The sequence below is a fragment of the Colletotrichum siamense genome, assembly GCF_013390195.1.
Source record: "Colletotrichum siamense strain Cg363 chromosome Unknown KSG_Cg363_contig10, whole genome shotgun sequence".
In the NCBI taxonomy this organism is placed as follows: domain Eukaryota; kingdom Fungi; phylum Ascomycota; class Sordariomycetes; order Glomerellales; family Glomerellaceae; genus Colletotrichum; species Colletotrichum siamense.
Window position 1 is genome coordinate 2,537,646 of NW_023501023.1, and position 21,281 is coordinate 2,558,926.

A 21,281-nucleotide genomic window follows, 5' to 3' on the forward strand; every position below is an offset into this window, starting at 1 on the left:
ACCATGAAATGATGAAAGCAACCATTTTTCAGTGATCTTTCAGTTGGCTTTTCTCGCTACAAAGGCTTCAAATTCAAACATTAAATGCTAAATATACGCGATGACATACCCTATCTAAGAATTATACAGTCTTATTATTTTCTTTCGTCTCCCTTCTCCGGATGTGATCTGGCCAGACTCTCAAGTATGCCTAGTCGTCGAGCATTTCAAGTCCGAGCAGACCCCACAGCGGGCCGGTGGTCACATTCGACTTTCCCGTTCCGTTGACTTCGACCGATGAAGTTGTATGCCTTGTCCCGTCTCCGTTCACCCCGTTGGTTTTGACCACTTTGCCCTTCAACATAGAAACAAGATTCTTAAAGCCGAGTTTGAATGCGAGATCGGCCGGCTTCAGCGGAGTCTCCAACATGACCAGCTTCCCCTCCCACTGAACGCCATTCTTCGACCGCACGAGCTTCAGATAGCTGTTACAATAGCTATCAGTCTGGCACCCGGCGTCCAGCAGATGACTGACGCAGCTCTCGTGCCCGTTAGCGACAGCCAGGTGGAGAGGCTGGAAGGCCAGACCGCCGGCTGACCAGTGGTCCATAGTTGAGCCCGATAGCCGGCGAATCACCCCGGAATGTCCATACAGGCAGGCGAAGTGCAATGGCGTGAGTCCAAACTTGTGGGTTATGCTTGTTGGGTTTGCGTGGTAGTTGAGGAGAGCACTGACGGAGTCGTGGTTATTGACCGTGACAGCGGCGTGGAGGGGGCTTCGGCCGAGATCGTCGCTGAGGTTGACTGATGCGCCACGCTCAGCGAGGTACTTGATGACATTCCGGTTGCCGCCGCATGCTGCGTGGAACAGGACTGAGCGCCCGAATCTGTCTACTCTTTGGTGGGCGTCAGGGTGTCCTGCGACGTCCATCAGGTACTTGAGAGGGAACTCTTCCCCTGTTGCGGCAGCCAGATGGAGAGGGGTTTCACCCAGCCAATTTCTGTGGGCGAAAGCATGTGTTCCTCCCATCTCCTCCTTTATGTTTTCGATGATCTTCTGTATCCGCTGCATGTGAAGTCCGACGGAGACGGGCGAAACGAGAACATGCATCACAGATTCTTGCCTATCGGTCAAGAATCTGTGTAGGCAATCCGGCGTCGTTCGCGGCTGGAGGCATGCTTCTTCCTCCAACAGATAGGCCACCAGGTTGAAATGGCCATTCAAAACAGCCACGTGAATCGCCATCAGCCCGCTTCCAGTCAGACTGGTCTGGTCGACGCCAAGCTTGATCAGCGTCTTCATCACAGATTGTGAGCCAATGCCTGCTGCCCAGTGTATCGGTCTAAAGCGGTCAAACTCCTCGGTTTCGCACTCGAGGAGACTGCGGTCTTTGGAAACCAGAGACTTGATCTTCATCTCGCGCTTTGCACGCACGGCGCGGATCATGTTGGCGTACGGCTTGTTCTCGTCGACCTCGACGTCGTTGATCATGTTGCCCAAACCGTAGTACCCCGGCGAGGGCTTCATGTCCGGCGACTTGGTCCTGACGGCCTCAACCATCCGGGCCTCTTTTGGCAGGATGTATGCGACCTTCTGCGGGACGCAGCATGTTCGGGTGATTTCCGATATCTCGTCCGAGAGGGTGCGTCTTATCTCTCTTGAGACGGTGGCGTTTTGGATGGATTTGGAGTCGAGTTGCACCGCGCCGGAGAGTTCTAGCTGGATGAAGCGCCGACCTCTGCGTTGCGTCGCTTTGACGGCGATGTTGACAAATCCGAGTCCGCGAGAGCTTGATGCCGCCGGGTCTGTGGTGATGTCCTTTCTTACAAGATTCTGATATATCCTTTGGAGTTGGTCGCCGCCAGATGGATGCTTCTCGTAGCAGAGTTCCCACCGTTTTTGGATGCGACGAAGTCCGATGGCAACGTCAACCGTGGGAATTGGACTCCGGTCATCTGCAGCGAATCGGAGGACAACGAATGGGCGTCCCGATTGTGGTTCTTTGGGTCTGATGACTGACAGGCTTGAGTCCCATCGATCTGGCGGGTATGCCTCGGACACCTTGAAACCCAGATATCCTGGCGTCAGATTGTCGCCGCGCCGGCTTCGTGACCTGATCGTCACCTCAGGCAGGGCGTAAAAAGGATTCTGTCTGACGTAGACGTTTTCGAATTTCCCCTTCTTTTCGTCGAAGCTGTCTTCGGGGAACAATACGACGGAGCCTTTGAGAGATGTGATTCGAGCGAATTGATCGCCCCATAATCTCCTGACCATAATCCCGGGATTCCAGTCAACAGCTACCCCGTCAGCTTTCGAGGCGACACAATCAAGCATCGCGTAGTAGTCGTCCGACTCGGGTTCAACAGGAAAGAGGAGCAGACTTGTTCGAAGTCCTTGGCTGGTCACGGTCGCCGGCGTGCTCTCTTGTACCTCAGATGGCGGGAGAGGGCGGACCCGATCGAGGTCCAGCTGACAGAACGCATGAGGTGACGGTGCCAGCAGTCCGTAGAGGGCATCGCCCTCTAACGTCTCGTCCGGTGGAATGCCCCAAAGGAAGACTGACTGGTCGTCTGTTTCTTTCAGAATCTCTTCTTGGAGGCGGGTGAAGGCTCGCATGCCCTCGCCGTAGAGCAGCGGCATATTGACGTTGAACAGACCAAGAAGGCAATACGCCATGTCCTCAATTCTTGTTGTTTGTCTGAGAGCCGCCCATTGCATCCTGTTCGCCACACTCACATCCGAGAGCAACGTCTTCCCGGCAAGCAGCGACTCGTTGATGCCCGTGATTTGGGTCAAGAGCCCACGAAACGCATCGTCTCCGGCTTGCTTCGCGTTGATGAAGGACCAGTCCTGGGCGTAAAATTGGACGGTCGCAGGAGCAATCAGCTCTTGTAAGGTCCAACCACGCGTAAACCAACGGCTCTTCCTGAAGCTCGAGTTCTTGCCGAAAGGGTCGCTGAGGCTCACTGGTTTGACGTCTTCGAGAAAGGCGTAGCAGACTTTGGCCTTCTGGTACCACCGGTACATGGAGTTGATGGACTCCGACAGTTCGGCGCTGCTTGTTTTGTCGATGCAGCAGGTGTCGACCCATATGTACTTCAGTTTCTGCTTCCTGGCCAAGTCTGCCGAATTTTTGATCTTGCGATAGCCGGCTGTGATTGTGACGCCGATTTGGCCACCGATATCTTCGAGCGCAGGAAATGATCCATTCTGAGTCGCCGCGTTCAAGGCTTGATAGGCGGAGAAGGTGACTTCGTCCGCGCCCCAGGTGTGGGAAAGAATCGCGTAGTCCTCCTGTGGATCCCCTTGGACCCCAACGAGACGGAGGGTGTTAGTGTCAATGAGCCACATTGCTGCCAGGTATCGGATCGGTCATGGACCCTTGGATTGAGGATGGTCAGTAAGATAATCTTCAAGCAGGCGATCCAAACTTACGAAATTGATCAAGTGAGCGATTGATGAAGGCGTTGATGTTCGTGTCAAGATGAACTCTTGACAGACTGTGAGAAGTAAGCAAGCGATTGAGTGAGACAAGGCTCCAGGCTTCCAAAGACGAACGTCGCATTCTGTCCTGCAGAGCGACCTCATCCAACTAAGTGGGCTCTTACAGGGAGCCGAAATTAGAACCATGTTGATTCGGGCAGTCTTTTCAGCTGTTCCTGTGCTCAGCCTGCGCGCCGTTCCGCCGGGCGAGAACCTGGTTGATTGGCCTGGCCGACATGTTCACCCAGAATCCTTCGGTGCATCTTAGTAAGTAAGTAGGTTATTATAAAAATGGAATTGGTGCACAGGTGCAGTCATGTTGTGGTTGAATGGGGCACGCATCTTACAGGCTTTCAAAAATGCATCCGCTATCTCCAACAAATGAAAACCCCCAAGTCACATTATGGCAAGCTGAAAAAGCCACAGTTCGGGGCTTACTCGTCTCATGGCAACGAACCTGCAAAACATCGATTTACTACGATCTTATAAGGATTGAAGCCAATCTAAGATCAATGCGACCACAAACTTCAATCCTGCATGAGTTGTCCGAACAGAAGGCAGATCAAAAGCATAACCACACTGACGGGAATAAGCTCGGTGTTCGCTCGATCCAATGCGGAGAATATCGCTGTGCAGGGACTTGGACGGCAAAGGTTTGAGCTAAATGGAACAACCTCATTGCTCAACTGCCCATAAGGAGCAATTCGCTCTTATCTTTATCTAAGCCGTTGTTCCTACTGGCAAAAATACGGCAAACCGGCACTTTTGACGCAACGTACCCAGGGGCCTGTCCTGGATCGACGATACGTCACGACCGCGACCCCGCATCGCTGGGGGCGATAAGCGACATATTCGGGCTTCTGCGCCCGCGACACGGTCTCATTGCCAGCGTCTCAAACTGGTCAGAGTCATTCAAAATCGCGCCTTTTCTGAGCTCTTTCTCACCTGTCTCTCATTTCCCCTCAAAGTTCTGCGAGAAAAGATGACGCGAAAACACCATATCGGTCCCTCGACCTCCCGCCTGAAATGGTCCAACGCAACACCGCCGGCCTTGACTGTGTCCCCCGGCGAGGTCGTGTCTTTCGATCTTCTTGACTCGTCCGGCGCCCAAGTGACAGCCACCTCAAAAGCCTCAGATCTCTCACAAATTCCAATCTCGACGTTTGACCCAATCTTCGGACCGGTATACATTGAAGGCGCAAACCCGGGAGATGTACTCGAGGTCGAGGTCGTCTCACTCGAGACAGCGGGCTGGGGCTTCACGGGCATCATGCCCAACTTTGGTCTGTTGGCCGCGGACTTCCCGGACACGCTCATGCTGAAGCACTACCACTGGTCGAACTCCGACAACTTCATCACCTTCAAGCCGGGCATCAAGATCCCACTCCGACCGTTCCTGGGCGTCGCGGGTATCGCGCCAGCGGAAGACGGCGAGTTCTCGACCATCCCGCCGCTAGACACCGGCGGGAACATCGATTGCAAGCACATCACCCAAGGAACGAAGTTGTATCTCCCAGTCAAGGTCCCGGGAGCTCTGTTCAGCTGTGGGGATGGCCATGCAGCCCAAGGCGACGGCGAAGTTTGCGGGACGGCGATTGAGACACCGATGAAGGCTACGCTACGGTTCAACGTCCGAAGGGATATGCCGTATGTCACGAGTCCGCACTACGACACTCGCGGCTCGGTGCATGGCAAGGTCGAGAGTGATCCGGCGGTTTATGCTGTGCTAGGGATTGACTCCGACCTGTTGGAAGCGAGTAAGAAGGCGTTGAGGTCTCTCATCGCGCACCTTACTGCAACGAGAGATTTGACTAGGGAAGAGGCGTACATGCTCTGCAGCATCGCAGCGGATTTGAAAATCGCCGAAATTGTCGATATGCCGAACTTTGCGGTTTCTGCCAGCATTCCGTATTCGATTTTCGAGAGCTAAGGATCTGATATAAATGAGCGCGAGGCTCTAACCCCGTTTTGGTCTGATTCATGTCATGTATGGTTCGAGCTTATGTTTGTTAGCAGGTTGCTCCTATTTGTTGCCGCACTTATTTCAGCTGAGCGTTCGATACCGGAAGGATAGTATGTTTCTGATGCCATGCTTAATCTCAGAATTGTTCCTGTCATATGCGCGTAAAAACGTTCTGCTTGAGTCATTGGAGGAGTGAGAGACAGGGAGGAGGAGCTCGTGCCTCGCAAGCAAACTAATGGCCGGCGGTTGACGATTCTAACGGCTCATCACGCGGTCGGACAAGATCCAAACGCCCACTTAGGAGAGCCCTATGAAGCGTCGTGATGGTCTTGCTCAACCCCATCAAGCAGACCCATCGAGCCCACCATCGGTTCATGGCGGCACCACTCTCACCCCGCCATCCAAGCGAGCCATCACCGGCAAGCGGATATCACCAGCCCTGGTGGTCTAGCGGTATGATTCTTCCTTAGGGTTGATCGTTCAACAGTTAATTTGGAAGAGGTCCCAGGTTCGATCCCTGGCCAGGGCCCAACATTCATTTTTGAAGCTATCGTCGACTTTTTAGGGTGTGCGTGTTCTATATTGGTTGCAGAAATCCGTTAGCGGGGGAATTTCGGGGTCACACGCCTTACGTGATTGCTGGAAAGTGCGCTGCAGAACCCGAAACTTTCTTCAGACATGCAAGTGACATTGTGACAGCGTCTCAGTGTGTGCTGTTGCGAATGAGAGTGGTGCGCTACGGGCGGGGGCCGCCCGTGTTAATAATATCCGTGGAAAAAGCATCGGGCGTCGGCCGGATATACCCCTGTCCATGCACGGCCGAGACCGGCCTCAAAGGCGGGGGAGTCGGATCTGGTCCCGGTGCGGATATCCGATAGTAACCCCTCTGTTATCTGACTCTTGTCATCCAACGGATACGATCCCGACTCTGGGGAGAGCACAACCTCGGTCATCGAACCCGAATCGTTCATAATAAAGACTCCTGATCACTCACTCATCACAAGTAGCAATCAGTTTTCACAACATACTCAGGCATTCTCACAGCTCTCAAGGTGTTAGTCACTCAGCAACACTGCATCTCATCTCATAGCCCCTCTAGATACCCCTCATCAAAAAACCAACACCCTAAACCACCAGAATGTCTCCCTCCAAGGTGCCTCCTAACGGTGTCTGGGCCCCGGCCGTGACCCTCTTCAACCCCGAGACGGACGAGCTCGACCTCGAGGCGCAGACCAAGTACTACTCCTACCTCTCCAAGACGGGCCTGGCCGGCCTCGTCATCCTCGGCACCAACGCGGAGGCCTTCCTCCTCACCCGTGAAGAGCGCAAGGCGCTCATCGCCACCGCCCGCAAGGCTACCGGGCCCGACTTCCCCATCATGGCCGGCTGCGGCGCGCACTCCACCAAGCAGGTCCTCGAGCTGCTCTCCGACGCCGCCGAGGCCGGCGCCAACTCCGCTCTCGTACTGCCCCCGGCCTACTTCGGCAAGCAGACCACGCCCGCCGTCATCGACCGCTTCTTCGACGAGGTCGCCACCAAGTCGCCCATCCCCATCGTCATCTACAACTTCCCCATCGTCTGCAACGGCATCGACCTCGACAGCGCCACCATCGCAAAGTACGCCAAGAAGTACGACAGCATCGTCGGCGTCAAGCTCACCTGCGGCGCCGTCGCCAAGATCGTGCGCCTATCCGCCGAGCTCGCCCCGGAGAAGTTCGCCACCTACGGCGGCCAGTCCGACTTCCTCCTCGGCGGCCTCACCGTCGGCAGCGCGGGCTGCATCGCCGCCTTCGCCAACGTCTTCCCCCGCGTCACGACGCACATCTACAAGCTGCACAACGAGGGTAAGACCGCCGAGGCGCTGGCGCTGCACCAGAAGGCCGCGCTCGCGGAGCAGGCCACCAAGGCCGGCATCGCCACCATCAAGTACGCCGCCTCCGTCTTCACGGCGCCGCGCGCCGGCCTCGCGGGCCAGGAGAAGCTCTTCGACCCCCGCAGGCCGTACCTCCCCGCCAGCGAGGACCAGAAGAAGGCCGTGCACAGCCTGATGAGCGAGCTGAACAAGCTCGAGGAGGAGCTTGGTGCGTCCAGCTAGATGGAAAGCAAGCAGACGGGGTGGCTTGTTGTTGTTGTTTTGAACGGTCATGGAGGGTAGTCTCCTGTCTCATTGGGCGAGGGGCGGGAACCGCGAGAATAGTCTCCGCGGATTTCCTGATTTGGACGCTTGTAATGGCATCGGAATCAGGGGCATGGCAAACGGCGTGGGAATTGCGATAGACGCGCGCACGTTGTTTTTGGGCCGGCAGTTGGGTTTAAGGGGAAGGGAATGAGCATGAATAGACGAGACCGCGATCAAATCATGAATGAAGAAATCATGTCAAAGCCAAGACACGAGTGCCTCACGATCGAGATCGTCTGAAAATGATTGACAAGCCACGTGTTTTCCCAGCACTTACCGAGCGCCTGGGCTGTCTCCTGGCATGTTTACATGCCGCAACTCGCAACTCACATCAAATGCGACTATCGCGCAGTTAGGCCACAAACCGCGCCCCCTAGGGAAATGACGTGGCGTCGAGGTGTTGCGTTCCAGACGACAGTGGCTTGCCACCCGACCGCATGGTCTTATCACCGTCCGTTTCGAGAACCTGTGTGAAGTGGGTTAAAAAGACGTCAAGCTTGGGTGTCACGGTGTGATAACCGGTATTCAAGGCAGTCCATCACTGCCGCCAGCGTGTAAGCGAGGGTGCTAGACGCACCGAACGAGCAGGCCTGCCATCATTCTGGAGTCGCGGGCCGCAGTTATGTAGAAATGCTCGCGCCACATTCAACGCCGCATTTCGGAATGGGCTGCGTGTAGTTCAGGGGAAAGCTCGCAAGGGGGATATGAAAGAGGTACGGCCAAAGAAATAGGGCGGGCGGGCAGAAAAGCTGCAAAACAATTGAAACGGTTGGCAAGGCAAAAGACTGGAAAGGACGATAGGGCAGGCAAAGAGTTGGTCGTTAGTTAGCTTGCCCAGAGATGATGGGAGGTCGAACAATGACGTTCGAGGTCCATCTCCAGCCAACAGGTGCACCAGGCCCATCGCATGCGTCAAGATTGCTCATCTGGAACTGAGCATCTCCTTCCATATCAGCCACAATTTCGCAACATTGGACCTTTGCGACAACTGCTCGCTGTCCGAATGCGTCCGGATCAGCAGCTTCACGAGCACCCCACAACCCGCAAGCTTCCAGAACGCGAGCTCAGCACTACTAACCGCTGCTGCTGAAGAACAAGAAAACATGTCTCATTCGGTAATGTGGGGGGCTCGCTTTGCCCGAAGAAAGAGAGAAGAGGGAGACAGACAAGACCCTTCTGCTGGGCGCCTTGCAAAGAACCACAGCATTTCCTCTCACTGCCCTAATCCCAACACGGCGTATTTTGCCCATCCGCCACATTCCCATCCCCGCATGCGTCGAGTGGATATTCCAGCTCTGGGCAACGGACCAAAGTCTTAGGGCAAGCCACGCTTTTTTAAACACAGGGCCAGAATAGAGCAGGGGTCTTGCAGCTTTCCCGGCAACAGGGGACAGGGGGCAAGCAGATGAGAACCAGCTTCTTTCTTCCCTTCTAAGTTTTCTTCTTCGCAGTTTACTGCCTAGAGGCGCACTTTATTAACTACTATATAATTCTTATAGAGAAATAATTAAGGACTAAGATAGTTTATAGAGAAACCTCTATAGCTATTTATAGAAGTATATAAAGAGAACGTAAATTACTTTAATTATAAAGAGTAAATATTTTTTTCTTTATATTACTATAACTTATTACTCCTTTAATATTAAAATATTATTATTATACTATATTAATACTATTTATTATTACTTTAAAAGTAGTAATAGTTTTTTTATAATTATTTAAAAGAATTAAAATAAAATATATAGATTTTTATATATATAACCTAATTTTTTAATATAAAACTTAATAATATATTACATATATTACTACTTTCTATTAATATACTTAAATAAAATAATATATTATTAAACTAAAATATAGAGATATTTTAAGTATATTAAAATAAACTTTAAAATAAATAAACTATATAATATTAATTAAATTAAATATTTTATATTATTAAAGTATAGCGCTTTATTAAAGGAACTTAAAGATATATATATAATTACTATAATATAGTAGTAGTTAATAGGGGTAGTTAGATATATAGGGGGTAGTTAGAGTAAGGGGGACCTCTTATATATCCTTAGTTATATAAAAATTCACAAAAGAATTCTTCACAAAATAGATAAGAACCAGCTCTCTGGGTTCTACGCGGGATGTGCAAGCTCGTATGGCGTGTGCGTCCGCGGCGTGAATAGAACGCCCGTTCGCCATGCGGCAGTTTCTAGATAGACATATGAGGGAGACTCATCAGAGCGGTGGACATGTCGTTCCCGCCTCGTAATTGAAGGACCTTTCATTGCGGGATAGCCGAATGGGCATTACTATTGATAGCAATCTCCCCCGTTTCTTCAATGGCACTTCATAACAATTCAATGTTTTGTTTGCACGCGCTGTAGTACGACATACATGCAAACGCTGCTGCAGCCCGGAGAATTTGCCCATCTCATTCGGGAAATTGGTGGGGCGCAAAGGTCCAGAAGCGAGCCAGGGGGGCAGAAGAGACAGACAACGAAGAGAGACAAACGCCTTGGAGGGCTAATGCCATCCTGGCGTGGATCATTTCTTGCCAGCCGAGAAACGTTTCGCTGGACGCTTGTACGACCAAGCCCAACGCCTCCGGGCGGCCGCGCTTTCATCATTTGGCTAATCCCGGGAGTCTGCTGGCACGTCTTGATCTGCGTTCTGTTTAGCCATGTCCGGATGTTGCCATGATCCAGGATGCCATAAGGCCTGGGGCCTTCGCACACCCTCGTCTCTGGCAGTTCACTTGTTCTTGTGTTCCTTCTTTTGTTGTTTCTTGTCTTGGATTTCATTCCAAGACTTCCTCCGCCCCCTTCTCATCGATACATACCGATTAAACGTTTCGACTGGAAGAACAACAAGAGCGAACCCGAGGAGATTTGATATGCATCAATAGTGGTATTAGCCATTTCCCTCCTTGTCGCGCTTCTTCCCCCTCGACCGGGGCATCGACGATATGACGTCTTTTATCGAGTTGATTGGGAAAGCCGACAATCTTCATGATGCGAAGCCTGCAATTAATAATCGAAGTGTGATGCTTGGCATCGTGATATCGTTCTTGGTAGGTCGCGATTGATGTGGGCGTTCAATGTCTAGGGGATTACTGGTAGCTGACATCTTCCTTCCACAGATCTTCACTTTGTTATGCGCGCTGATGAGATTGTTTACTCGCATCTTCATCGTCAAGGCAGCAGGATGGGACGACTTCTTCGTGGTATTGGTGATGGTGAGCTTCACAAACCATGACGTGGGACGCAGCACCCGTTAACCTCTTCACCAGATATCAATATCAATAGGCAGTATCGGCACCTGCGTCGCAACTGACCATGGCTTAGGAGAGCACTTGTTGAAATTCCCCGAACTCCAAATAGACTTGAGTGTCTTCCTCAAGGTGGGCCTCCCAGCAATTACCACGTCTTGCTCATTTTTAACAACAAACCCAGATCTTCTACATCTGCAATGGAACCCTTCCAATGTCAACAACGTTCATCAAAATCGCCATCCTCCTCCAATATCTCCGAACTTTTGAAAAGGGTTCCAAGTCCTACACCCTGACCATCGTCATGATTGTGCTCACGTCCATGTGGGGTATCGCATTCATGTTCCTCGCCTGGGTCCCCTGCATCCCGGTCCGCGGGTACTGGGACTGGAGCCAGCCGACGATAGGACGCTGGGGTTTTGGGACACAGGTGGCGGAGGATCTGATCAAGACATACGAGGCCCACGCGACGAGCAACATGCTCCTCGACTTCATCATCTTCGCCATCCCGCTACCGCTCTACTTCAACAAGGAAGCCAATAAGAGGTCGCGCAAGGGTGTTCTTGGTCTCTTCCTTCTCGGCAGCGTGTAAGTCTCTTTCACAACTCTAACTCTCCCATCGTCTACGATCTTTGAAGGCTGACTTATATTCCAAAGTGTTCTAATGCTGTCGGCCTGGCGCCTCGTCTCCCTCGTCCGCTCCCGCGCAGGAACCTACCCCACCCTCGACCCGACGTGGTACGCCCCGGTACCCATGGTCCTCGCCATTCTCGAGATCGATGTCGCCGCGATCTGCGCCTCTCTCCCCGTCTTCTGGCCCGTTCTCAGGAGCGGCATCGGGCAAATCTTTGTCACGCACGAAGTTAAGGTCGAGGTCACGACCGAAGAATATCCCCGCGACGACGACCTCGATCTGGAACTGGCGCATTGCCCGGGCACGAGTTTCTCGTACTCGCAGCCCTCACCGACGGCGGACACGGACAAGTTGTTTGAGGTACCGGAAACGAGGATATTCGGGGCGTACATGCAGGGTAAAACTACGACCGAGGTCACCAAGGTTGGGTAAAGGGGTGTTTGATTGGGCTTAATAATGACTTGATGAATTGTTTTTCGAGATGGGTTTTACGGTATCATGATTGTATCATCACCCTTTTCTTCTTGTACAATTGGGGTATCTTTACGTATTATAATTTCAGAATAGTCTGCGGTCTGGAGATATCACGACATCAAATTCAAGGTTTCAACTTCCAAACTTGCTTCAAACTGATCGAACATGGTCCTGAGACCCTTCATTGCGTTGGCAGGACCGGATCCGAGTATCCACTCAAAGAAACCAGACTCGCATGTGAAGCTTGTCCGGAACCCTCGCCTATTTGATTCAGCCTCCCTTCCGGATGCGGCAAAACCTGACGACAGCGGAAATAGATCTTCCATGCGACCCCAACGCAAGACTAGCCCCAAAGGGAAACAGGAAGTTTCCGTGTCTATCCCGCGGAAATTGTCTTATTCCCCGTAGGAAGAAAGACGTTCACACGTGGACGAGTCTTAGATGGGATCTCGGACTCTTGTCATCCCAGAGGCTGACGACTCTTTGGCGGAAGGAGCACAAAGAACGATAACGACGGCATTCTCAAGCTCGTAAGGAGACATACGCTGCATATCATTGGCTAAGTTCCGGTCCAATACGACAATTAGAAGCTTTGATCAGCCAATCGGGAATTCTGTCCGTCTTGTAACCAAAGTTCAATTATCCCGATGGCCTATTACATGCAGGAATATTCGCAATAATCAATCAGGATATCTCGCCCTCGGATTGCTCTCAGAACACTTCTACCTGGCTAATTGTGCTCTGCTCGCCAGCACCAGCGAATTCTGTACGCGACCTGGGGCCTCGAAGCTTCGACTTTTCCAAACCATCACCTAGAATTGCGGCTACTTTGAGAGACAGGCTTGACTTGCGCCCCAAGTACCAAAGCGCTTTGACACAATCCTCGCAGCGTCTCTGCGAGTCTTCAACAGCGATATCATCCTGTAGTCCTCCGTTTGAAGCTTCGTCGAGTAGAGATAACCCCGCCATCGTGAAAGACCGCATCAGAACCATTGTCCAAGGTTCCGTTAGCAAAGCGCCCTCTTTCGCGGCATGGTGATACTCCGGCAGCTTTCCCAGATCGTCATCGCGGGGTGTTGAGGCCCTCGCAAGATCAGAAACCATTCGGATGCTTGTTGTTCGTAGATTGCTGACCATGTTCGTCTCGGCTCTTTGTCTCGCGCGGGATGGCATGCTCATGCCTTGTTCATCCATCAAGCTGATTGTGTCGGCCAAAATCATTACCGCTAAGAGCCAGTGGCCTAGCAGACACACATACCAGCTCTGGACCGTCGAGGGAAGCGAGTCATGGTACTGGACACAATCCTGGAACAGTGGACCATATGTCATGTTCCAGTGTCGATATACGGAGAGAGCATCCTGGATCGCGCTTTCAACCGCCTCTTCCTTTGCACCTCTGGATGACAAAGTTTGCAGCCGAGTAATCTTCCGAAATAGAAGAACTTTGACGGGCGCCGCGTCTCGAAGTTCCCTGGAGACCGCCTGCTCGGGACACGGCCATCTCAAAGGTGCGAGTTTCTGGTGTCGCTTGATGATGAACCGGTCGTTCCAGTCGGTGGTAGACGTCCCTCTCCTTTGCTGCCCAGCCTCGGGTTCGTCCTTTGTCTCATCATTGTCTTTGCTTTCTTCATCTGACACTGTCACCGGCCTTTCCGTCATGGCTGCGGATAGGGTGTCGAACATGACTGCCAACCAGAATATCAGTTCCATCGTCTTGCGCTCCTCAGAGTCCGCTCTTTTGCAGGAAATCCGCCTCGAAAGTTGTTCTTTGATGGCTTTTCGGTCGAATGTCTCAACTTGTCTTCTGAGCACGTGAAGCCGTCGAGCCGCTCTCTCCGTATACATATTGCTTCCATCCTTTTCAAACACCATTTTGATCCGTTCTGGTATATTGCCGCCACAAGACGAAGCCATCGGGCCTATATCAAAGTCTTCAAACGTGAAATCGTCTGACTCAGACATGTGCTGTTGTGTTAGTCCAAAGACTATTTCCGCGAACGCAACCTTGAATGAATTGATCCTGGAACAGTCATCAAGGTGTCTACGTGCTTGATTCCAGAACGATTGCTGGATCGTTGTGTCAAAATCTTCCCCTAAACCCGAAAGACAAAGTCCTGCATCTTCAATATTTGATGGCCTGTATCGTGATTGGCTCCTCCAACTGCCCTGGGCCCATTGAGCTGTGAATGCCATGATTGAGAAGTGAAGTGCCCTAGTGGCCTGTCTGTCCTCATATTGAGTAAGCGGCTTGATTCCGAGAGAGTCTAGGGACTTGTCAAGATTGAGGACTCTTCGGTAAATCCTGTTTGGGAGATTCGAAACTGACTCCCCCACTTGAAAGTTGAGATTCTCCGTTGATTTCGCAGGCAGTAAATACGGACAATTTTGCTCCGTCAGCCAGCATGAAAGTGCTCCCTCCAACACATCGTGGTAGAGCTTCATGAGGTTTTCCGTCATTAGCCCATTATTAGTGCGTGCCATCATTTGCTGAGTTGGTGAGAACTCTGACAACCCGCCTAGTGAGAAGTCTGGGTACTTTCTGCCTTGCCATGGTCTCTTTCGTGCTGTCGTTCGGGCTCCAGCCAGCGCTTTGGGAGCGAAATCAATTATTGAAGGGTCGTGCACAGATATAGCATCAGCTCCGTCCAATCCGGGTAGCTCATCTGATAAGCAACTTGGCATCGATGTCGCTGAAGAAGCCGGAAAGACCAATGATAGATCATCAGTTAGAGAAGCGTTGCTGGCTGTGTCGTTGGTCGGGGATAGCGAAAAGTTCTCCGAGCACGGTCCGAACATGGGTTCGGGAAACAAAGGTTGATTCGATTCATAGAACAAACTTGGCTCATTATAGCCCAATCCTGGGAAGACATCTTGGAAGCCGTCGACTGTTCCTTGCGATGTTGCCGGTACCACGGCATCATGAACGGACTTGACCCGCTTGCGACTTGGCAAGGGACGCTTATCGGAGACTGATGATTGTCGTCTCTCGCGGATTTGATGCTGCTGCGAGCGAGCCCAGTCGTAAGTGCAACTCTTCCTGGTCTTCTGGCAGTTTGAGCACGGTCCCGTCAAATCTTGCCAATCTTGCGATGACGTTAGCTGGGAGCAGGCAGATGAGGCTTCGAGAAACTTGCCAATGTTCCATTGTATCTCATTGTCGAGGCAAAGCTGGAGATCCTTGACGGCACCGGCATCGCATGCCCGCTTCCCCTTCCTGCACTGGTCGCAGCTGCTATTCTGTCTCCTCATCTCTGCGGGTGGCTTGGTTGCTAGGAAATGTTTTGGACGTTTCGTTCGACGTTGGCATTCGGACGCGAGGGACGTGAGTTGACGCAAGCAAAGTCAGCCCGAAGTGCCCACAGCTTATCCCCAACGCTCTCCCCGCTGGTTCCCCGTGACCTTTTAAAGCGCCCGGCCATCCGAAACGACGCGCACCCAGGGATGACCATGTCAACCCCGCGTTTGAGCTGCATATGGGAGCGGGGTGCATACGGCTTGTCTCCCCGCCGACCCTGTGCGTCCCCAGAGATTGGTAGCTGCAGGCCAGGTTGGCACTTCGTCCAAATTGCTGGGGTCAGCTCAGTTGGCAGTGAATCTGTAGCTGATGCTTGTGCCAAAGGACCGAGATGTCGGTGAACATAGACTTGCTACGTATATCGGCTGGGCTAAGCCAACCACGTTGTGCGTGCTCCCAGGGTTATCATAGTTTCATTGTGCTTCAGTGACGAAAAGTACTTGGGCAGCTCGGACGTGACGTCCAATCACTGCCTACGGAATTATTACGCCCACGAGACTTCATCGAACAATTCATGGAAGCATACAAAACGAATGGATCGGATCAACTTCATCAAGTCTCAATCCTTCAGAATGCCGAGTCCCTTGTACACACCCATCTCGAGCTGACCCCACAATCCCATGACCGACGCATCACAGAACGGCAAGATTTGAGAGCACACGATGCCAGCAACTCCATTCTCTCTGTCGCACCACCAGAACAAATTCGGCAGCCCTGCCCACCACGCGGTCCCGTCAGACCGCCCGGTCGGCCCACCGGTGATCATGAACGTCAGTCCCCACCCTTGGGGCGGGTTCCCGGGGACCGGGTAAATCTCAGGGATGGGGTTTGTGAGCTCCGGCTTCGCGGGCGGGATACCTGACCTGCCAAAGTCGGGGAACTCGGGGATCTGATTCTTGAACATCTCGTCTACGGTCTCCTTCTTCAAGATCTGCGCTTTGGTGACAGGGCAGATTCCGTCGTTCAAGAAAACGGTGAGGATGCCTAACGCTGTTTAGCCGCAATTCTCTAGGTCAGAAAACCACTCTGAAAGGCAACTTACGGGCGTATTCTGAGGGCTTTGCAAACAACCCAGCTCCACCACTGTTGAAGGTGTTCGCGATTTCCTCAGGGGACTGGGCAATGAGGGACCGGTGAAGAGGGTGGTCTCTAACGGTAATCTTGCCTTCGGGGTTCTTGTAGTGCATGTACGCAAGCTGTGCTTTCATCGAAGGCGTGGGTATCATGTTGACGTTCTTCAACCCCAATGGTTGACAGACATTCTTCTGGATATAATCATTGAGACTCATGTTTGTCGCACGCTCGAGAGCGATGCCAGCCCAGTCAATCCCAATCTGAAGGCAAGTTAGAACCAAAACTTTCAGCAATCAGACGCATTGAATTTCTTACGCCATACTCCCAGTTCTCACCAGGTTGGAAGACGAGCGGTTGCATCATGTCCCGGATACTACCAGAAAACTCATCGATGCCAGCTGGGTAACTGAAGTCTCGGAGCCGGGGGTCGAAGAAGGTGTATCCGAAGCCAGCAGTGTGCGTAAGAAGCATGCGAAGCGTGATACCTCTCTTCTTTTCCTCCAGTTTCCCCTCCGAGTTCAGTACCTTGATCTCCGCGAGCTCCGGGCACAGCTTCTCGAGATGGCCAGAGTCATCCAGCTTGAGAACCCCCTTCTCAACCAACTGCATGCACGCGATGCCCGTGACCATCTTTGTGCAGGATGCAATCCAAAAGACATTTTCAAGACTCATCTCCTCGCTGGATGAGATTCCGCGCTTTCCTGAAGAGTGAGCGAATTGTTCCGCCCCACTGCGGTCTACCACGACGACTGTCGTCCCCGGGATGTTGTGGGCGTTGCTGGTGGCATTGTCAACGAGGCTTTTCAGCTCATTGACCGTCTGAGCAGAGAGAGACATGATTAGGCGCAAGTAGGGCTGAGATTCAATTAGAATGATGGCTTGCCGCGTGGGAATGATTCAATGGGATGAACGATGACGATTCAGCACGTTGTCTCTGCTGAAGAAAAGGGCAAGCGGGTGTGTAAACCCGAGGTTACAATGCGGCTTTTCAACCTGCGGCTATTCTTGGCGTGTAACCGCTAGTTCTGCATGCTTGCACACTGCTGATAGTCGTAGCGCAGGTTCCGCTCAATATGGCAAAATGAACGCACTTCGGTATCCATAGACGAAGGGCAGAAAATTAAAAGAGCCAATCCCGCGCTGCGCAGAACCTCGGTCTGCAGCGAGTAAATGCCGAATTGGCAGGCCAGCACACACCATGAACTCTGCCAAGGATGAAGGGAAAGTTAGTTAGATGTCTCATTGCTGGGGCTGCGTGATTCGTCAACGACAGGGGGCAGCCCTCCACGATGGCGACACGAAGGTTTTCGTTTTCCCCGCAGACGCTGCGGTAGCAACGGCACATGCGGATCCGCGCCCGAGTGACGGTCGGCTCTCCGCACTTGCATGCGACATCCTTCCCGCACGCCAACCCGGGCACAACTAGCCTGCGGATCCGCAGCGTAACTGTTCCGCGGCTGACGTTTGTGAGAGGGGTGAAACCTCATGATGCGGTCCGGGAGCTTCGAGGCAGCTTGTTACGCGTGGTTGGTCGCGGAACTGTGGCTATTGGCTGGAAACCCGATTCTTTATTGCAGCCGGATTATCGAATACATGCATGCGTATCCGCAGGGGCTTACATAGGTGCGGTGCTATTGAAATGTCTCCGCGTGGCGATCGATGCAACTGCGGCTCAGGTTCGTTGGCCGCTTCCGCAGGCATTGGAGCTGCGGAGCATTCGTCGAAACGGGGATGAAGCTTTGAGGATGCCAGGTATCATCTGATGTCATGGTAAAGCATCACTTCAAACGAAACCGAACGGTAAATTCGTTGCGATGAAGGTGGTTATAAGACAGCTGTCAAGCTCTCATCGTCTTTCCTCAAACTGCTATATCGACCATTGTGTACATTCAAGCGAGACTTCTAGAAACACTTCCCAGAAACAGCATTTCAACCATGGCGGCCACAAGCGGCAAGAAATTCGCGACGGAGCTGTCAGACTACTCCTCACGGCGTCAGACTACAGGGCCGTATGCTGACAACCTCGATGTGGATGTCCTGATTGTTGGGGGAGGATTCGGTAAGTCACCCTCCAAGTGTGACCGATTCTGTACGACTGTGGCACGGCTGACAATTTCAAAGGGGGCGTGTTTATGCTAAAGACCCTCCGTGAGGTGGGACTGCGGTGTGTCATCTACGAGGCCGGTACCTCATTCGGGGGCACTTGGCGGTGGAACCGGTACCCGGGAGCGCGCGTGGATTCTGAGGTCCCCGAGTACGAGTTCTCTTGGCCCGAGGTCTTTGAGGGTTGGACATGGTCCACCAACTACCCCAACTTCCAAGAGCTGCGGGCTTACTTCGACCACGTCGACAAGGTAAGTTTGTTGTGATTGGCATTTCCTCTGCCTATTTGGCAGTCGTCTGGTCACTAAGATGAGTGCCTGCAGGTCTTGAATCTGTCAAAAGACTGTTCTTTTGAGACAGTCGTAGTTGGCGCTCAATTTCAGCCCACCGAAGGAAAGTGGCACGTCAAGACTGCCGACGGTCGCTTGGCAGAAGCAAAGTACTTCATTGTTGCAGCCGGCTTTGTAAGTGAACTTCAATGTTCCACTCCCTTCATTCGATCACCTGGTGCTCATCCGTCCCGTAGGCATCCAAGCGATACATCCCCAACTGGCCCGGCGTTGAAAAGTTCAAAGGTGTCGTCCACCACTCTTCCTTCTGGCCCGAAGAAGATGTAAACGTCCGCGGCAAGCGATGTGCCGTAATTGGTACTGGTGCCTCGGGTGTCCAAATCTCTCAAGAATGGGCACAACTCGTCGGAGAAGATGGAGAACTCAAAGTCTTCCAACGAACGCCGAATCTAGCTGTGCCGATGGGTAAGCGCCCCCTTACACCAGCCGAGCAAGACGTCGCAAAGGGGTGGTACCCACGCCTTTTCCAGCTCCGCGAGAAATGTTTCGGCGGATTCTTCTACGGCATGCATGAGCGCAACACCTTTGACGACTCACCCGAGGAGCGCGAGGCCTTTTACAGGGCTCTGTGGGACCACGGCGGCTTCAGATATTGGCTGGGTAACTACAAGGACATGCTGTTCGATGCGGAGGCGAATAAGCAGGCGTACCACTTCTGGTCGAAGAATGTCCGTCTCAGGATTGGTGATGCCAGGAAGAGGGATATTCTGGCTCCTACCGTTGACAAGATGCCGCATTTCTTTGGTGTGAAGAGGCCTTGCCTAGAGCAGAACTACTATGAGCAGTTCAACAAGCCAAATGTGGACGTCGTTGACATCGGCAAGAACGGCATCGCGAGTTTTACCGAGACAGGCATCAAGCTGGAGGATGGATCTCACTACGAGTTTGATGTGGTTGCTATCGCTACCGGCTTTGTGAGTTTTACCCCTTTCATGGAACACAACAGTCGAGACCTGCAAGTCGGGCTTTCTTCAGACCAATTCCATACTACCGGATTGCCGAAGCTGACTGAAAGAATTAGGATATCACCACTGGCGGCATGACCAACATGGGTCTCAAGAGCATCAACAACACATACCTCCAAGACGAGTGGAAGGCGGCGGCCAACACGTACCTGGGCACCACAGTCAGCGGGTATCCTAACATGTTCCACATGTACGGCCCCCACGGACCGACTCTTCTGAGCAATGGCCCTTCTACGGTCGAGGTCCAAGGACGGTGGATCGCGCACTGCATCCGCAAGATTGAAAGGGAGAACATCAAGTACATCAACCCTACTGCCGAAGCGACTAAGACGTGGAAACAAAGGATCAACGACCTTAGCAATGCGTCTTTGTTCCCGACGACTAGGTCGACGTACATGGGTGGCTCGATGCCCGGCAAAGCGTTTGAGCAGGTCAATTTTGCTGGTGGTATTCCTCAATACGCCAAAGAGATTCGCGAGGCGCTGGATGGGTGGGCTGGCTTTGACATTGTGAGAGACACGAGAGATAGAAGCCGCATCTGAGTTTCGCATGGACGCAAGCCATAGGTTCTTAAGCATTGAATCGGATCTCTAGAATCGAATTGAGCATCTGTATTGACAAGGAATTAAGTTGGAAAATGGAACGAGCATGATTTAGGAAAGTCTGCAGTTTGACTGACCCAAGATGATTTTTCAACCGTGGCAAAAGATGTTTTGAGGTCAGGGCAGTGTGTCCATGCAAGGGCGTTGTCCACTACTGTCTTTTTTTGTCTGCTGTGACACTCACCGCTTTCGCCAGTTAATGTTCTTCGGCAAATTTTTGATTACCATGAGAGTCATCTGACTATGATGCAGAAGCTTTGGGCCAAAGTCAGACTGCAGTTGGCAGTAGGGAGGTGCTTTCAGGCTTTATTACTATGGGATGTTTCGCCGGCATGTTGCCGCCTACATGATACAAGATGAGACATAAGCGAGCCTCCATTTTTGCCAGAGCTCTCAGCTTCGAAATGATGCACCTACTTGCAGGAGTATTAGGGACAATGTTGGTGGATATCTCTAATGGCAACATCAGCACTGGTCACGTTGGATTCAGAAACGAGGTCATCTGGTGACTACCTCAGTCTCATGTGAATGTTGACATGGAGAAAGTTTGAGATAAGAAGCAACTCAGAGCAGATTGATAATTATTTTTTCACTGAGATGGAATTTTCTATCTATCATCAATGAGGAAAGAACGACTTGCAATTTTGGACCTGGAAACTTATGAGATAAGTTGTCCTCGCTTAGCGCTAGATCTCACCTTTCCCTACAGTGAATGAAGTGAAGGGATTCTTATCCTACCTAGGCCAAAGGTCAAAGAACTATGGAAACTTCTTCCCAGACCACTTCCTGCCTTTCTGGCTTCTGAAAATTCACCTCAACGCTTGCCTTCAGGTGGGCTCCACTCACAAAACCAGATCTCAGCCGTCCCTGATCTTTCCTCCCTCTTCTTCTTCTACCACCACAACTTTTCACAC

General features: G+C 52.1%; 6 protein-coding genes across 6 annotated transcripts; 4 read left to right on the top strand and 2 right to left on the bottom strand.

Annotated features, from left to right (window-relative positions):
* Window positions 1–190: 190 nt before the first annotated feature.
* On the bottom strand, window positions 191–3,331 carry CGCS363_v014563 (Vegetative incompatibility protein HET-E-1; the record flags this gene model as incomplete). Its single annotated transcript, XM_036646412.1, has 1 exon — window positions 191–3,331. The coding sequence occupies one exon, from the start codon at window positions 3,329–3,331 to the stop codon at window positions 191–193; it is 3,141 nt and encodes a 1,046-aa protein (XP_036488349.1).
* A 1,114-nt stretch (window positions 3,332–4,445) lies between these two features.
* CGCS363_v014564 (putative formamidase) lies at window positions 4,446–5,393 on the top strand (the record flags this gene model as incomplete). Its single annotated transcript, XM_036646413.1, has 1 exon — window positions 4,446–5,393. The coding sequence occupies one exon, from the start codon at window positions 4,446–4,448 to the stop codon at window positions 5,391–5,393; it is 948 nt and encodes a 315-aa protein (XP_036488350.1).
* A 1,171-nt stretch (window positions 5,394–6,564) lies between these two features.
* On the top strand, window positions 6,565–7,521 carry CGCS363_v014565 (putative 4-hydroxy-2-oxoglutarate aldolase; the record flags this gene model as incomplete). The annotated part of the gene is made up of 1 exon (XM_036646414.1): window positions 6,565–7,521. One exon carries the CDS (start codon window positions 6,565–6,567, stop codon window positions 7,519–7,521), a length of 957 nt encoding a protein of 318 aa, XP_036488351.1.
* A 3,046-nt stretch (window positions 7,522–10,567) lies between these two features.
* CGCS363_v014566 (uncharacterized protein) lies at window positions 10,568–11,936 on the top strand (the record flags this gene model as incomplete). The annotated part of the gene is made up of 5 exons (XM_036646415.1): window positions 10,568–10,672; window positions 10,742–10,837; window positions 10,892–11,002; window positions 11,055–11,458; window positions 11,528–11,936. The coding sequence occupies 5 exons, from the start codon at window positions 10,568–10,570 to the stop codon at window positions 11,934–11,936; spliced, it is 1,125 nt and encodes a 374-aa protein (XP_036488352.1).
* A 3,896-nt stretch (window positions 11,937–15,832) lies between these two features.
* lovD-0 (Acyltransferase LovD) lies at window positions 15,833–17,184 on the bottom strand (the record flags this gene model as incomplete). The annotated part of the gene is made up of 3 exons (XM_036646416.1): window positions 15,833–16,257; window positions 16,316–16,607; window positions 16,663–17,184. The coding sequence occupies 3 exons, from the start codon at window positions 17,182–17,184 to the stop codon at window positions 15,833–15,835; spliced, it is 1,239 nt and encodes a 412-aa protein (XP_036488353.1).
* A 1,098-nt stretch (window positions 17,185–18,282) lies between these two features.
* On the top strand, window positions 18,283–20,307 carry CGCS363_v014568 (Baeyer-Villiger monooxygenase; the record flags this gene model as incomplete). Its single annotated transcript, XM_036646417.1, has 5 exons — window positions 18,283–18,406; window positions 18,469–18,701; window positions 18,774–18,914; window positions 18,977–19,714; window positions 19,822–20,307. 5 exons carry the CDS (start codon window positions 18,283–18,285, stop codon window positions 20,305–20,307), a joined length of 1,722 nt encoding a protein of 573 aa, XP_036488354.1.
* Window positions 20,308–21,281: the final 974 nt, after the last annotated feature.